At 41.4% G+C, this 17,395-nt stretch overlaps 2 protein-coding genes across 2 annotated transcripts in view; both read right to left on the bottom strand.

Annotated features, from left to right (window-relative positions):
• Positions 1-12,551, bottom strand: part of cita (citron rho-interacting serine/threonine kinase a) — a 36,334-nt gene extending 23,783 nt beyond the window's left edge. Inside the window, exons 1-11 of the mRNA XM_080462236.1 lie at positions 12,447-12,551; positions 12,133-12,259; positions 11,841-11,982; positions 11,113-11,288; positions 9,856-9,957; positions 6,638-6,780; positions 6,226-6,319; positions 5,938-6,144; positions 5,655-5,808; positions 4,260-4,449; positions 76-181 (exon numbers count right to left, since the gene is read on the bottom strand). Coding sequence (XP_080318362.1) covers positions 76-181; positions 4,260-4,449; positions 5,655-5,808; positions 5,938-6,144; positions 6,226-6,319; positions 6,638-6,780; positions 9,856-9,957; positions 11,113-11,288; positions 11,841-11,982; positions 12,133-12,234 — 1,416 coding nt within the window. The 5' untranslated portion in view covers positions 12,235-12,259; positions 12,447-12,551. The remainder of the gene's footprint in view (positions 1-75; positions 182-4,259; positions 4,450-5,654; positions 5,809-5,937; positions 6,145-6,225; positions 6,320-6,637; positions 6,781-9,855; positions 9,958-11,112; positions 11,289-11,840; positions 11,983-12,132; positions 12,260-12,446) is intronic.
• Positions 12,552-13,566: 1,015 nt separating this feature from the next.
• Positions 13,567-14,904, bottom strand: crybb3 (crystallin, beta B3; the record flags this gene model as incomplete). The annotated part of the gene is made up of 5 exons (XM_080462084.1): positions 13,567-13,855; positions 14,062-14,204; positions 14,321-14,453; positions 14,579-14,694; positions 14,830-14,904. 5 exons carry the CDS (start codon positions 14,902-14,904, stop codon positions 13,567-13,569), a joined length of 756 nt encoding a protein of 251 aa, XP_080318210.1.
• Between the last annotated feature and the right edge of the window lie 2,491 nt (positions 14,905-17,395).

Below are 17,395 nucleotides of genomic sequence, written 5' to 3'. Positions count from 1 at the left end.
AGTCAACTGGACTATGTTTCTCTCATTTAATTTGAAAAGAGCCAAAGTACAACTCAGAATGCTGCACTCACTCACCTTATGGCATTTGTCTTGAGTATCTTGTAATTCTTTGCTTTTAAAGTGCAGCTTCTTTTCCATAGAGTTGGTCTTTGCAGGAGAATTGAGTCCTGCAGACACTGACCTGCAACATCAACATTTCCTTTATTAGATAATTGTTGACGCTTACTTTATGATTTAAGAGGAAGACATTCTGAGTACTAAAGTCAAGAAACAGATCATGGAAAATCTGAAACAATAACAGAAAAAGAAAGTTTGGCTTCAGATATCTGGAGGAAAAATGGTTACGAAGCACCATGGTGCTTATGATTTGACTGTCTTTATGCCACAGCTGGATGACGCCTTCCCTCGCACTCCTCCGGTTTTCTTTCTACATTTTTAATGTCAGCGAAGGCCTACAATTCCTTTAAATCTGAAAGACATTTCTTGTGCTCCGACAGAAAACAGAAAAATCCAGTATTACAAAAAACAAATTATCATTAGCCAACTAGAATAAGAATAATAACAGTGTGTCTTCTATCGTGACACAGAAACACATCTCACTTAACAGTAAGCGCCAACAATATTGTAATTAAAATGAGCTGAAATGTAGACAGAACACGCCCACACAGCACAAAAAAGCAACAGACACGGGAAGCACAGAAAGTTTGCAGTGACTCAAATGCCCTTTTTCAGAAAAGTATGCAAAAGAATATCTAGTCATAACAATAAGGCTCCCCACAACAATTATTACATACAGCAGAGCAAGTTTGAAAAAGGGATAGAGCAAAATATATCTATATTTAGGATAAAACTGACAAGATGGACAAAACAGTCGACAGCAAACTTGGGATTATTTGCAGTTTGCCTGACAAAATAATGTAACAGGAGAATTTGGGCTGGGTTGTTGCTTGGGGGTTGGTCAACACCGAGCGCTGTGTAGCGAGTCCAATGCTCTCATTTTTCATGTTTATGTAAGCCGAGGTCCCATTTTATTCTCAGCCTTTTGCAGCAATATACAGCACAAAGTCCATTTTCACCCTTTTGCTGACCAGAAATATGAAAAGTCTAAATAAATGAATCGGTCTGTATAAATGAGTTCACAGATACCGCAGAGGGATCTTCAATAAAGTTGACTCAGACTGAGTCACAGTGTTAAGAATAATCACCAAAGCACTGCTGTCTTTGCCACTCTGCATTGAGAAACATCCCCTCTGAATGACACATACACACCGGGTTCATGTGGAAGAAATATCCAGGAAAAAAAAACAAAACAACAACATACGTTCAAGCTCATGTTACCAACAAATACAGCAAAGCCCTCAAAACAGGACTGCAGACTAAATAAAGAAGCGTTTCTGCCAGCTGTATGTGTTGAGAATTAATAATTGATATTGGACATCAAAATTCATAAAGTTTTCAAGTGCCTAGTTGGACAGTTTAGATTGCCTACTGCATGGATAACGTGGCGATTTAAGCCCTCAGCCGGGGGTCTTTTGCATTGAGCTGGATCTTTTCTTCATCCTCAATTTATCTGTCTTTCTTAAAACTCTGAAAATATGATGGATTTCTTGTTCACCACCTTCCATCGATTTCTCCGGGTCTTTGTGATATATGCTTTCAAATTGAAAAGTGTGGCCATCGACAAGAGTGTTGTGAAGGCTGCTCGGGTAATATGTCACACTTCTTAACATCACGCAGGCAAAATAGTCAGGACCGACTGCATTATTATAATCAAAGGCAGACAGAGACTCAAGGATATTCAAGTTCAAGGCTTCGAAGACGCAGGTACAAAAAAAAAAAAAAAAAAGATATGCAGCTCGAACAATAACACAAACATGCAGAGTGAGAAAAGAAAAAAAAAGGAATCCCACACAAACAAATCCGATACACACAAAGTAGAATTGTGTAAAAGAGGATATCTGAGGAAACCTTCAGTTATTTCTGTAGAATAACTTATTTGTTACTTTAAGATACATCAGAAAGAAATGTCAAATAAGTCAACAGATACATGGATTATTTAATAGCGATGTCCTGAACAGACCTACAAACGTTAACGTATAACAATATTAGTGACAAAAAGCCGAACGGATTCCAAACAATGTTGAAAATAACATAACAACAAGACCTTTTAAAAGTTATTTAAAAGGAGTGATAGAACAAAAGGAACCATTTTGAGCCGAATGAGTAATAACACCCAGCAATAGTTTCAACTTTAAGAAAATGATGGGTAGAAAGGACAGAGTTATTTGTGAATTCACACAGGTTTCTTGGATAAAGAATTTTATTCCGTCTTGACTGTGCCACTGGGAGGCAAGTCATTATATTCAAACACTTTCGTAGTTGTCACCACTTGTTATACTTGAGACCAAGAGGAGCATTTGTCCCGCTGGTAGCACAAACAAACGAAAAAAAAAAAAAAAAAAAAAGAAGGTCCAGAGCTCAGTACAAATATGTGAAATTGTTTTCAAAATCTAAAAATGCATCAGCAGATGTCTTGAAATCCATCAGTGTGCAAATACATCTGATGAAACAGAAAACTGTAACCACGTCACACTGTCAGATAAAAGAATAAACAGTCAAACCAAATCACTGGAGTTGAACCAAGAGCAACCCTGATCTATATGAGCATCCATTATCGAAAGAAGCGAGTCATAATTTTAGATAATCTAGTTCGTATTTCTGTCTATGTACAAAGAGAAGACATACGTTGTTGTTTTTGGAGGGGGTGGCTTTTCTTTCTTAGAAACCTCTGCCCCATAACAACGTTACACAAGACTGAGAAATGACATGCCAATCTCAGATTTAATTATATTTTATGGAAGATTGTTCTCAGAATTCCTCAAAAAGGAATTTTTCCTGGAGTTTACATTCAAGGCACATTGCAAAGACGATTTTCTGACACTAAACCACTGACGACTTATAAATTTGAGGGAAGCTGTTAAGGGGATTTTGTTGTCAAGTTTTTACTAACGAGGAGTCGGGCAGACAAGTTCAAAAAGGAAAAAAAAATAAAAATAATAATAGCAGGAAATCCCAAAACACATGATTAGCATTTCATTATGTCTGGCTCGGGTTTCATCTCTCTCTCCTATTTGGCATTGTAATGAAGAACGTGTACACGCGTATGCATGCACCCACACAAACACAATTTTGACACAGTCTATGAGCTCTGAACACCTCTTAATCAAATGCAGCAAAGAAAATGACTGGCTCCAGATAAAAAGCATGGACAGATTGACTGATGGCATAACAGCAAGGGACAGAGACATTAGAAGGAGAAAATAAAGAGGAGGAGATGAGATGGGTAAAGATGGGGGTGGGGAGAGAGAGAGAGAGAGAGAGAGAGAGAGAGAGAGAGAGAGGGGGGGGACATCATGGTTGTAACCATAGAAATAGATTCTCTCCCCCAATCTCAGCTCGCATCCTTTTTCCCGTCTAATCTGCTAACGCTTTTGCTTCCCTTTCTGCTCCTGCTGCTGCTGTCATGATCCGCAGTCTCCAGCACCATTAACCTGCAAGAGCACTGGCATGGGGCTACAGAAATGACACCCACCCTCTTGCTTTATTAGCAGAGGTTAAGAAGCCAAACACCATTAGGCATAATTAGAGTCCCAACACTCGTGCGAAAAGAGTCAGAATCCTATTATGCTTCACAAAATGCAGAGGCAGAGCGGAATAACAGCAGCGAGGGTGGGAGTGTGTCTGTGTGGGGTTCCACTCCTCAGCGAACCTCATTGACACACTCAGCCGCATACCAATCAGTGTTGATGGCAAGATAACGCCAGCTCACATCCTCTGCTCCATTCATTTGATCTATCTGTGCAATGGATCAACCTGGTGAGAACCCAAGGAACAAGAACAGGAATCAAGGGGGAAAAGCACCAGAGAAGAGGGGGGATCCCTCCCTTTCCCTTTGCTTATTGTCTGACACAGCATATGGCCAAACCCATTTTTGCCCCAACAGGCACAACACTGACAGAGACAACACCAACTGCCCCGGTCACCACACTAGGTCACCTGAAACAATGCTACCTGGAAATTGTTGCAGGGATGATTATAAATCTAATGGAAGAACATCAGGTACAACTAGCATGGTGTGTTTAACTAACAAAAGGTACAAGAGAGGAGTATCCAGAAGGTCTCTAGACTGATTGGGGGGGGGGGGATCACTTTGGAAAACAAACATCACCAACAAAGCCAAGTAAATAGGTAGCACTTACTCAGTTTTGGCCAATACTGTCAACGTTCTACTGAAAAACCAGCCTAGAAAGGGTAGATCCTGGCCCTGGAAGCCCGCTGGCAGAGCTTCTCGCTGGGCTGCTGAGGCTGGCCAGGGGGCTGCCTGCTCCGGCTCCTCAAAATTAGAGGTGTCATCTTCAGCGTGCAATGCAGGAACGAAAGGCGGGAGAACTGCAGGGGAAAGGATGAGAGGAGAGGGGAATAAGAGCAGGCATTGGGGAGGGAGGCAGCAGCAGCGACAAAGACAATAGTAGCTAAAGAATATAGGTAAAAAAAAAGAAAAATAAAAAAACACAAGGAGAAAGGGGAGAGAAAGGAAGGGAGGAGGAAGAACAGAGCGGTGGGAGCCTAGAGTGCAGTAAGTCGCGCGTTGATGCACATGCTGCCTCTGTCCCTCCCTCCTCTTCTCGCTCTCTCTCATACACACATGCCCGCTGACTCTCCCTCACTGCAGCAGAGCAAGCTAATCAGCTGGAGCCAAAGCTGAAGCATAAAGTGCTATCAGTGCTCAGCTGTCAATAAAGCAGTGCTGTATTTACAGTGCAAACACTTCGACATGCCATGCTCTTCATTTCAATTGCACAGACAATCATTTCAAATGAGGAAAAAATACTGAAAAACACACGCAACAAGAAAATGGCATTCTGACGTTAAACTACAACTACTTTCATTCATACAGTGGAACGTTAAAACCACAAAGGAGCTGCTGTGTTTGGTATTCACTTCAGAATAGGAGGGTTTGTTTGTATGAAGACAGGCTGTCCAACAGAGCAAAGTAAACACCCGTCACCTCTGCGGCTATGAGGATGTAGTTCTTCATTCTGACCATTTCCACTGAAAATGCCTTTTTTTTTTTTTTTGGGGAGTGCTGGGTTTCTTAAGAGCTGGTCAGTTGAACATATCAAACAGCATGTTTGGTGGTGACAATGATGCTCAACAAACACACATGTACTGTGTTTCCGAGACGGGAAGCTTGTCTGCCGTCGCCTGCATAAAAGATTTGTGCTGCATCTGTTGAGAAGCAGATGAGTTGCAGATCTTTACTCTGTCTACCTTGCTTCTGCCTCCCTCCTATTCTCCCTGGGAAAGAGCTGGCGTAATGCCAACAACACACAGAATCTCATTATTTTACTACTGACAACACCACTAGCAATGCAATTGCCGTTTGTTGTCTGGGAGCATCCCAACACACACACGAACACACACATTGCACTTTTATCCAGTACATATTATAAACAACATTAATATTTGAATAGTCATATATCATCTTTGCAGTAACAAGATTTCAGCTCGCCTGGTGTCATTTTGAGCCAAATTGAGCATTTTCACTGGAAAAGATGCGAGAACTGTGTCCCGTGGGAGAGCAGTCTGCTCACCTTGTCTCAAGTTGTTCCAGTCGACGTTGGAGAAGAAAGAGTGACAGCGGAGTCCCTGGAAACCCAGCCGCTCTTTGGCGCCACAGAGCAGGCTCCGTACCAGGTCAACAAAGGGTTTACTGGCCTGTGGCTGCTCCGGGAACTTTAGATAACGCTGTGGGTGAACATGCCAGCATACACAATTAGACACTGATGAGATATTACTAAGCTAGACTACATATCTACTGTATCTCTGCACTCTACAGATTAGATACAACTAATGACCAAGACGGATTCTACACACCTGGTAATTGAGGATGTTGTGAATTGTCTTGGTAGAGGTGCCTTCAGAAAAGGGCGACCTGCCATAGGTCATCTCATAGGCGATGACTCCGAGGGACCACCAGTCGCACTCTACCCCATAAGTACTGTGAGAGCCCCCATTCATGGCTGTGAGGACCTCAGGGGAGAGAAAGTCCTGCGTCCCAACAGGAACTGTGGGAGTGGCTACCTGGGAAAACATGAATGAATCCCAACGTCACCGTCAAGATTTCCTGATGTCAGTACAGTGAGCAAACTTTAATCCACTCACTGTTTTGTTAGCGGTCAGCTTGGCAGCTGATCCGAAGTCGGCAAGCTTAATGTGGCCAGTCCGATCGATGAGGATGTTTTCTGGTTTGACATCTCTGGAAGTGAATTATATAGGTGACATCTGATACTGCTTTCACAGAGGTGTGTGTTGCCAAAGTACTGTAATATGTCCACTGCTCTGATCATAATGGAATACATTTGTAAACTCCAGCAATGTTTTTATATCACACACCACCACATTTACTGCTCTCAGATAAACGGCGGCACCTCAGGCTTTAATAGACAACCCGAAACCTTTCAGTGAAAACAAAAGGCAACAGAGGCCTGAAAGTAACGAGAGCTCAAGTGAATCTGTAGTTCTGTAGCAATCATCTTGACAAGTCAATCATCAAACTCAGTAGCTGGGCTCTTACCTGTGGACGTAGCCCAGCTGGTGGACAGCATGAATGGCTTCTGTCAGCTCGGACAAATAAAACTGAGCCATAGATTCTTCAAACTGATCCTCATATCGACTTAGCAAAGACATCAGGTCACCACCAGGCAAGTATTCCATAGCCTAAAGGAGATATTATGAGATAATGAGGGTTTCATCAGGATTAAACTATGACCAGCATTTGAAACGTGAAGAAATGTGTTTGAATTTCATTAAAATGGTCAGGGATTAAAAGCTGCTGAAACATTTATGAATGCCTGTTAATATGCCTATATTTAGAGGGGGGGAAAAAAACAAAGCAACAAGTGCACGTGTCTGAGCTTACATCAAAGCCCTGCTCATCTTAAACTTATAGGGCGGTTCTCCTCATTATATATTCAGTTATGTAACACCAGATACTATTGCAGATTTATCCGTGATACTGCAGTCAAAGCATTGGTGTTCAGCGGCTAAAAATACACCGGAAATAACTGCCAAATGTGTGTGTGCAGCCTGTATGTCTGCAATCCCAGGATAAGAAAAGAAAATGTGTTTTCAGGGTATATAACACACCCCGACAGAAACATATCTCATTCTCTGTTGTGATGAAGATTTATTTTTTTATTTTTTTAAAGTTTAGAGAAAGAGCACAGCCACGGCCAAGCTGACTTGAAATTTCTTGTCCTCTGTCTCTGTTCCCCGAGATAAAAGGCATCGGTCAGGTTGATCCGAGCTATACAGCTGCAGCCGTATAGCCATAACAGGCGAGAGCTCCTGGTGCATGAATGGTCGGCGAGTCTGAATGAACGGGAGCATTCTCCAGTGTTACCTAGCAACAGGGAGACTGGGTGCCTCTCTGACACACGGATAAAGATGGATGCTTTGTATTTTCCTCCATGCTCAGTTAGGGAGCAGGGTGAGACAGAAGGGGAGTGAAAAGAGAGGAGGATGAAATGGGACGGACATTAAGGGGGCACAAAGAAAGGTATGTAAAGGGTTGATATAAAGAAAAGCAAAAGGCAGTTTACAACATGGGAACTAGCCGATCAGGAACCCCCCCCCCCACTCCCCCCCCCCACCACCCCCATCAACCAGTGCAGGTCTTCAGAGAAAATATAGATTTGTGGAGGTTAACAGCCGTCCTGACAATTACACAAGATGTTCCCTGTGCATTGACGCGGCCCGTCATGCATCCAGATTAGGGTCTTAAAAGGGACACAGATATGATGGGAAATTCGTCGCGTAGCCAGAGAAAGTACAGATCATGGGGTCTGCTTTATCTATGAGAGAAAATACTGGAGGCTTACAGAAAAGAGTAAACTCAGCTCTAAATTTTCTTTTCCTGTCTTCTTCACAGTGATAGTCTGGGCGTGACATTGTGATTATAGCTGCAGTTAACTATTAAATCACAGCAGCGCTACACCCAAAGCTCCTAAGAGGATCTGTCCAGTGGCGAGGCCCAGTTATGTCGTTAATCCGAAGAAATTCCAGGTGACTGCTGGTCACTAACCTGTAAACTAACATGACAGAGCAAAAATATTGACATGCTGGAAGGTTATTACGTTTCTCTCCTGCAGAAGGCAAAGTACGTCACCCTGTTTCAGTGCCTGTCTTCTCCTGGCAAGATATTCCTTTTCATTTCTCACTTCAGATTCCTTCCGGTGGCAACTCATGCACTATTCGGACTGATCCCACTGTTTTTATTAGTCACATTCTGAAAAGCACAGGTGTGAATGAAAACCAAGAAATATCTAAATGAATACAACCATTTGAAAGAAGGAACACATAGACACCTTCTAATGCAACTCCTGAGTACTGCTGTATTAAAAATAAAGGCATGTAATAAACAAACCAATGTGGATTTGGGGCAGATCAGCTACAAGTCGCAACTCTTTCCAGTGACTTCACTGTGTTTAATTAGCCAAGCGAGGGAATACGTGCTGCCCGTTCTTACTAACACTTTTCCCAATGTCTATGAGAACTGATTTAAAAAAAAAAAAAAAAAAACTATCAATACAACTCTATCAAATTTATTTTGGAAACTTTCAGGAGCAGTGTAAGCGACCTTTTTTTGTTTATCCTGCTGCTGCTGCTTTGATTGAAGATGCCGACAGCTCATACACAAATACCAAGAACTTTAATACTTGCTACTCTGAATAAGAAGACCAAACCTTGAAAATAGAGTCATGGATATTCAGTTCACCTTATCAACAAACAATGTCGAGCCATATTGGGGTCACAGCTATTGTGCATAAACTGAATGACTCATAAGCCTGCTGATTGAAAAACGAAGTGTCATAATCTTTTTTTTTTTTTTTAAAGGGAGACTGAAATGCTGATTTCCAGAAATTGTTACTTTTTAATAACAAATTGTGAAAGTCCTTCTACTGGCCCTCGCTGGAGCTCTTTAATTTGTCCCTTGTAGGAGTTTCTTTCTCATTAAGGGTGCCTTCCTGAAGCTACCTTTATTTTGCATCAGTGCTTCACAACTTCTTTCCCTGGGAGCCCCTCAAGATTGTGTCTTAAGGCCGTATGCCGTGTATGGACACACACACAATAGACAGTTTCCCGGGTCTGCTCTTGATTCAAAGATTCAAATCTAATTTTGTCATCCTTCAATCAATCAATGAATGTCTCGGGCGCCCCCGTGACCTCTGGTAACAACCCAAGGTGTTCCAAAAACCCAGGTAAACCTGCTTTGCATGACCAGTTTCCAGAAAGGCGGTCATAGAACAGCTCTAAACCTGCCAGTGAAGAGCGTGTAATTTGACACCAGCTTCATCATTTCTGTAGTTTGCGCTATGCCTGTAGGCAAAGCATGTATCACACAAACAGAAGCCTGAATCTTTCCCCTGAAATAAGTTATACAGTTTTCCTTGTTATTTCTGTCCTTTATCATCTTTGTGTACCTCGCATTGTGATGTATGTGAGGAGTATGAAAACACAATAGATCACACTCAATACCTACATTTGCAGTGAAACTAATCTCTCTGGTAGGGCTTGGGTTTCAAATTGTCATAGTGGTGTTAAGTTGAACCTCCACTGCATCATAAAAGGCCAACACTTTATGCATGTTAAAGCAGCCATACAACACAAGTGGGTACCACGTCTATGTCATTTGCATGTTTTTTTTTTGGTTTGCGAAAAAAGATCAAAATGGTCTTCTGACAGTGACAAATTTAGGTTCAGTTCATCCCTTAAAATATGCTGTAGTCTCACCAGATAGACATAATCTTTATCCTGGAAAGCATACAGAAGCTCTGGGATCCAGGGACTGGTGTTCAGAGCCAGGATCTTCCGTTCTTCTTCATGAAAAACCACCTAGGAGGAATTTAAAAAAACATGCAATCAGAATATATACATACAATACAAGCAAAACTACAACCAGGTGAGAACCAGGGAACATTTTCAAATGTGTGCGTTTTACTGTTCCTGAAAAGGCATGCTTCAGCATGGTTTTTTGTTTTTTTTAAACATAATCTTTTCTTTCTAAATTGCATTAATTTCAACCAACAGAGGTCCTAAAACATATCTAAACCTCTAATTGATTGCATTTAAACATCTCTTGTCCTGGCTGCACTTCTTGAGGTTTGTTCCATAATTGAAATGTCACCTAAATTAAGCCAAGTCGCCACAGGCGCTGCAGACAAATGATTTCTTGTTCATTCGAGTTGTTCTCTGTATTGCTCATTTTTGATCATGTCCTGTCACAGCTCATGTACTATTCTGACTGAGATCTGTTCCATTAGTCATATGCCAGAGAGCACAGCTGTGAAATTGCATACCAAAGTTTTACATGACTGTGCTCAACCCCACAGCGCTCTCTAGTGTCCCTTAGTGAGATCACAAGTCTGGAAGTAACAAACGAGGATTTCGATACATGGCAATCCACTGCTGTGCAACCCAGGTCGTGAAGAGCAGCCGCACTATATGTTTTCGCATGTTACCTGAGTTTTCCTACTCCAAAACATTTGACTATAATGAAGGATCATTATCAGATAATCTACTGATATCTGAAATACGCAGCATTCAAAATCAGGCCTTGTACAAACCTTTCATTTTCACTCAATGCCTATTCAATGCTAATTTGGAGGATTCCTGTGGTGAATACCGAACCTTTATTGTCTTCTGAGATCAGCTTGCCATGAGTTCTTTCATACTGGTGGAGGGGAAATATTCACTAGAAATATTTCTTTTTTCATAGCTAACGTCACAGGAGCAAAAGCACGGGTGTTACTAACAACATTTGCATCGACTGCTGTGAGCCATGACAGTGTGACAGTCAGGAGGTACTAGAAACCTAAAGCTGAAGATATGTGGAACCTGGCTTTGGTTAATAATATTACTTTTATCTGTGATGTTTCTACTGTGGAATTATACCATGAGGCAAATAAATCAATTTGGAAAACTTTCTTCTGATATTCTGGTATTACTTTGCGACAGTATTTCTGAATTGTAATACTGTGTGGATCTTACATTTTCCTGAGTGCGTAACACGGCCTTGCTCATGACTTTAAGTGCATAAACATCTCCAGTGGTCTTCTCTCGAGCAACTTGGACTTCAGCAAAGCGACCACGTCCCACCACGGCGCAAAGCTCAAAGTCATTAGGCCCGGGCTGCAGAGCACGCAGCTCCGAGACCACTTCTGAAACTGTATGATAGACACACACAAACATGGCTTTCAGCATTTCATTCTATCAGTTGAAGATAAAAATTAATTTTCACATAAAACATGTCAACATTGGATATTAACATATCAATCGATGGTACACATGTATATGCAAGCTCTCTCGGCAGCAATTAAACGTGTGAAAATGGTATTTTTAGGTTTCTTCAACAAGTTAACGTGATAGAAATACATCTTCTGAAAAGTTAAACAAGTTGACACCTGACATCATGCATGGCTATGGATGAGAAATTAGCTGTCATGTTGAGATTAACTCTCTGTAACACATATTGTATCTAGTAGGAACTTGTTCCCTGGAGCCAAGTCTCCTTTTGTAGTCAAGTTCTTTTGATATGACGAGGCATGACTTTCTGAGTCCCACTGTTTATATGAATTACTTCCTAAATCGTTTGTATTATGGTTTTCAAAAACAGCAGTAGAATTACTGTGTCCATTGAGCACATAACCTCCCACAGTCTGACTGTTTTAGGGTGGACTGGACTAAAACGCTTGTGCAAGGGTGAGAGGTGTGCTCACATTTGTTGACAAAGTTTGCCACATGCGGTCTCCTCATAAGGTCCGGGGAAGAGCATTCTTGGTAAAGCAGCAGCAGAGCCTCCAGAAACTCCTCCCTTCCCAGACTGCATGCTCCCTGCTGCCCATATAGGCTGACTCGGCCCTACGGTGCAGAAACAAACGCAGAAAAGGGAAGTCAGCTCCTGGCAATCACTGAAACCGCTTGATTTCATAAAGGCTTTGCTATAGGAAGTGTCAGAAACCGTGCACAGATCGGTTACCACACACCGACATTGTTTACACTTGACTTTACCTGAAACAGCTGGCTGAGTCTTGAGCTGCGGCTTGTGATGGGGTCAGCTGAGGAGGACAGCGTTCTCAGGCTTCCCTGACTCACGTATTTGAACTTCAGCATGGCTTCTTGAGAACAAATAACCTAGCTGGACGACACGCAGTGTATTACAACCTGCACATCACACACACATCATCAGTTATATCGAAGTCCTGTCAACATGCTCGAAAAGCGGCTAACGCTCATGATCGCAATCTCAACAACAAACGGTGGCGTTATACCATATCACTTTCATTTGTATTAGTATAACAGAAAGTATTTGTGAGATTACTTACCGAGTTGCCATGTAGGAGTTTTATTATCCCTCTAATCCACACAGAAACACTGATGTGCCGCTAAATGTGCCGTTTCCTCTCGGTCAGGGTTACTTCCGGTGAACTTTCAAATTTTGCGCCTCGCCCGCCCACCTCACGAGCCTGCTGAATGAGGCGCGTTTCTCATTGGACGTTCGAGTTTCCTGTGGGCGGGTCTTGTAATTTTTAACCAATGAATGGTGAAAGAGCACAATGGGGGTGGGGGATTAGAAGCCATTATTTGCCTCTACCAGGAGCAGAAACAGCAGAAACCTCCTCTAAATACTTTGTTATAAAGAGTAAAAAAAGAAAAGAACAAAATATTTATATAGACTTTGTTATAAAGAGTAAAAAAAAATGTACATATATTTTTATACATTATTTAATTATTTAATAATTATTTATATTGAGATCCACCATCTAATAAATAATGTTGCCATTTAAGAAAGACACTAAAAGCAACTGTATCCTCAAATAGAAAACATGACACCACAGTCATTGACATTTACACCTCCCGATGCCACAGCAGAGCACAAAATATCATCAAGGAAGAACAGCTCACATCCTAGTTTCCATTTGTTTGGCCTGTTGCCCTCACGTCACTACAGGAGTATCAAAGCAAAGTCAAAGAGACTCACAAACAGTTTCTTTGCCAGAGCTATAACTACAATTGTATTCACACATTCATTTGATTTACACCATCTACTGTGAAACAACTGTGAACCTGTTGCCATGCTGCACTATTCTTTCCAGTATTGGAGTTTTTTTTTTTAATTGACTTATTTTGTGAGATATGAGTATTTATTTATTTTTTGCTGCTTGTTGCATCTGCCTGAATAATCTTTTTTCAACTGGTCGAAAACTCGCTGAAAAACTTAGAGTCATACAAAAGACATCCAATAATGTCCACAGTTGCGCCAAAATCAGGGCCAAAACCTTTATTTCCAACAGAGATACATGCTTCATTATGGTCAGTTCCAGTTTTTCAAAACTGCATGGTCATATAGCCTAAACTAATAGGGAGTGTAGAGGAGAGACTGGGGACCGGTCAACTGTCTTCAGCTTTTCCCCAGGTGCAGTGAGAGGAGCTAGATGTGTGCTGTTAAGGCTGCGGTTGGGTTTGGGATTTGGGATTGGGGGTAGGGTTGGGATTAGGGGTGGGGTTGGGTTTGGGAGGTGTTGGGGCAGGGGCGGGGGCAGGAGTAGGGGCAGGAGCAGGTGTCGGCGCTGGTGGAATATAGCATCCTCTCTTATGCCACTGCATGTCTCGCACACGTCGGACGGACTGGATCTGAGGTGCAGTGGCTCCCCAATCGTTCCAGTGCTTGAAGTCTCCATGCTCTAACACATACTGGCGCCCCCTGTAGCCTGGATACATGTACCCCACCCACCTTCAGGGGGAAAAGAAGAGTGTATCATATTTCTGAGGCAAATTTCAAGAACATTTGAATAAAAATAAAAAAAAAAGTCCAACATTAATTAAATTCTCTTTTACAAGAAAACCAATATGTTGTTGTTGTTGGCTTTTAATTCATGATATTGCAGGCCATGCACGCGTCTGTTATATAATTATTGACAGAAAGGGCTTTTATCTTACGTTCCATTAACAGCCTTCGCACTGGCCACACGATCCTGGAAACCATGAGCCCACAGACTGGGGACATCATCGTCAAAAATCGCCATCTTTCTGCCTTCAAAGCCCGCATTCTCAAACAGGTGCAGCTTGTGTTCTGCACTGTCCTGGAAGGAAAAGCATGTTCATGTGTTTAACAGTGACTTAAACTACTCATACTTAAAACGGTCATATTCATCCTTGCAGCAAAAAGCCTGCAGTGTCAGTCAGAGCAGGTACTGACCACTTTCAGAGGCCTGAAGGAACTCAGACTGTAGCTACTCAGGCAGTTGGTCCAGGTGCTCCAGCGAGGGTACTCTCCTTTCTCTAGCACAAACTGCTCTCCTTCAAAACCTGGACGCTCAAACCCCACCCATCTGATGACAATGAGAAACGGCATTACACCATCGGTATACACCGAGAACAAAGTAACGCCCAGAACAGTGGCTTCATGTTGAGTAAACAGTGATTGGATTTGATGGCGAGAAGCAGAACGACTCACGGCCCCGACTCCACGATGACTGAGCCGACTCTCTGTGTCTTCTCGAAAATGTCTTTACATTCACCAGACAACTCCACCTTTTTCCCACGGAAGTTCTCAAACTCAAAAACTGCCAGCTGTAAAAGGCAGGAGAGTTGAGCAATCTGTTACATATCTATCAGATTTCTTATTTTTCTTAGCTAAACCAAACATTTATCTGTTGGTATAAGCTGTGTAGTTGGAAGGAAAACTCCTCTTGTCGGTTCTGGTACCTTATATGTGGCTCCAGCTCCTCCTTGGCCCTTCTCTGCAGGCAGCTGGTTTGGGGTTCCCTGCTGTTCGGTCATTTTTCCTCTTCAGAGCACATATCAACGACATTGTTAAGAGTTACACTGAGAGCGTGGATTTGAGAGTTGTATAGCTTTGGAACATCCCGTTCATGGTTTTGCTGCACATATTTAAACATGACTTTATGAGGTTGGACACAAAGCAGGTTCTTCATTGTTTTCACAAGAATATAACATTAACTATGAAGCTACACAGAAAAACAAAAGTTTGGGTACAGACAGAGAAGGTAATCTCTACAAACACAAAGAACACAGTCAATTGACGTAAGGGATGATATTGATTGTTTTTTTTTGTTTGTTTTTGTTTTTTACCTGGATGGCTTGTGCTTCACTGCACCCCGTAGAAGCCACGCTCTCCGTCTCTCCTTTCTCTTTTCTGTCTGTCTCAGTGTGAGGGTGTATGTGGTAGTGGAGGCCTGGCGAGCGGTTAGTGGATGCCAGCGGGGGTATTTATGGTTTATTTCTGGCCACAGCAGCAAAAAGCCTGTTGATGCAGCAAGTCTGTCACACCCATTGTGTCCATCACACTGCTTCTCAATAGGCTTGCCCTCTGTCCCTGGCACACTGGCAAATGCTGCCCAGGTCTGCCCATGCTGCCATCCTCACCATGATCCTATAGTGGGCACAACCACTAAATGCCAGCCAAGAGAATGAGCAGAAATCAGTCTCACTCAGCATTATTGACCACACCCAGCCATCTTGCTTTCCACTCTCTTTTCTTAATATCTCTCTTTAGGTTTCTCTTCATCCTGCATCTAAAAGTGGCCTCATCTGTTTGTGTGAAATATTCATGTCTGGGTCCCTCAGGTTCTCTGTGTACTGAAATGAATTTCACCAAATAATTGAGTACGATGTGACCAAAAAAGCCTGTAGCGACCTATGTGTCAGTTACTGATAATAAATAATAGACTGCTGTTATTAGTTATGTAAAAAGAATGTAGTTATTCCAAATTTACAGTACTTGCTTCACTTTTCATCTTTCTGTTCATCTAGGCCTGCTGTAATAATGCGATCATAGCTGTATTATTGTGTTACTGTGACATATTAACTGAGGTGTCAGCGCTGAGCGTCAGTCGAATGGCTGATCCACTTCCATCAAGTTACATCAATGAGCAGGAGGAATGGGGATGCCTGAATGATTTACTCCTTGCCTCACCCAAACTCAAACCAACTCAATTTGTCAACACATGTACACACCATAAAATCAGTCTATAATCACCACCAGGGGGAAGTAACAAATTATAAATACTTAACTGTAATCACGACCCACTTTTGAGTACTTTTAATTTGATGAGTATGTTTGTCTTTTGTGTATTTTCACGCATAACTGAATACACTATGTAATCTCTCTCTCTATTAAAATCTAAAGGACCATGTGACTATGACCACAGTTTGATCTATGTTCATGTAAGCAGCATTTTTCCCCAGAGGAAATCAACGTTTAAAAAAGAAATTGTAACAATTGTAGTTTTTTTCAATGGTTCTATACTTCTAAGTTTTGAGTAGATTTTTATATCGTACCAAGAACGATCAAAATGGACTGATAGAGCGCTAACATTTGAACAGGAGTTTTTAAGTTCTATTTTATTTATGTTTATCAATCCTCTGCATTTCAAAAGTTAATCAGAGTAAGTTTAAACTATCTCTACTTTGCAAATATTCTGCATATTTGGTAACTCTTACAATTGTTTCGCAATGAATGAGCATGATTATTTGTGTATTTTCTTTTACTGGCCTAGTCTAATTGAAATAATATATGGCTTCATGTGAGTAACTAAAATGAGTTTGATGACCCTGCAGGATGTTAACACGTCACTTTATGAGGCCTTATTCAATACAATATAAATATTATTCATTATCCATATTATCCACCATGCCAGCACACGCCATTCATCATACAGGTTTGTTCACAATGACAACACATGTACAATATAAATTTAATACAAAAACCTTTTAATAAAATTCCCTGTTTCCTCGTAACATACAGAATTCGTTCATAAAACAATTATAGATTTTTACAACATTCATTCTCAAACATTTAAAAGGCACCTACGATCATTTCAGGCAGACTTTTGTAGGTCAAAGACTTTATAAGGCACGTTTTCTGTTATAAAAATTGACTCTCAGTTCACTGTGGATGGTCATACCAGGTATTGATTGCATTTCTAAAATCAGGCAGTTCTTATTTGAATCTTTTGGGAATAGGAGAAAGACGCTGACAGTGTATCAAAATGAAAATGTGCAAATCTTTGAATTACCATACTGTTCCACGATTATACTGTTGCTTAGGTGGGCTGTATGGACGGTGATTTTAAAGTGCTTCAAGCTGTATTTGCAAAGACTTGTGATGGGTTACATAATGTAAAGGGCATTTTGTACAAACTGAACTAAAGACACACAGCGGTGCATTTTATATCATTTTAGTATTTATATACACATGTTGGCTTCTAAACGTCTTTTCTGTTTGTGTGGGTAACCATTTAACTCTGGA

This window comes from Lipophrys pholis, assembly GCF_963383615.2.
Source record: "Lipophrys pholis genome assembly, chromosome: 4".
Classification (NCBI taxonomy): Eukaryota; Metazoa; Chordata; class Actinopteri; order Blenniiformes; family Blenniidae; genus Lipophrys; species Lipophrys pholis.
This window is presented reverse-complemented; position numbering and strand designations above follow the sequence as displayed.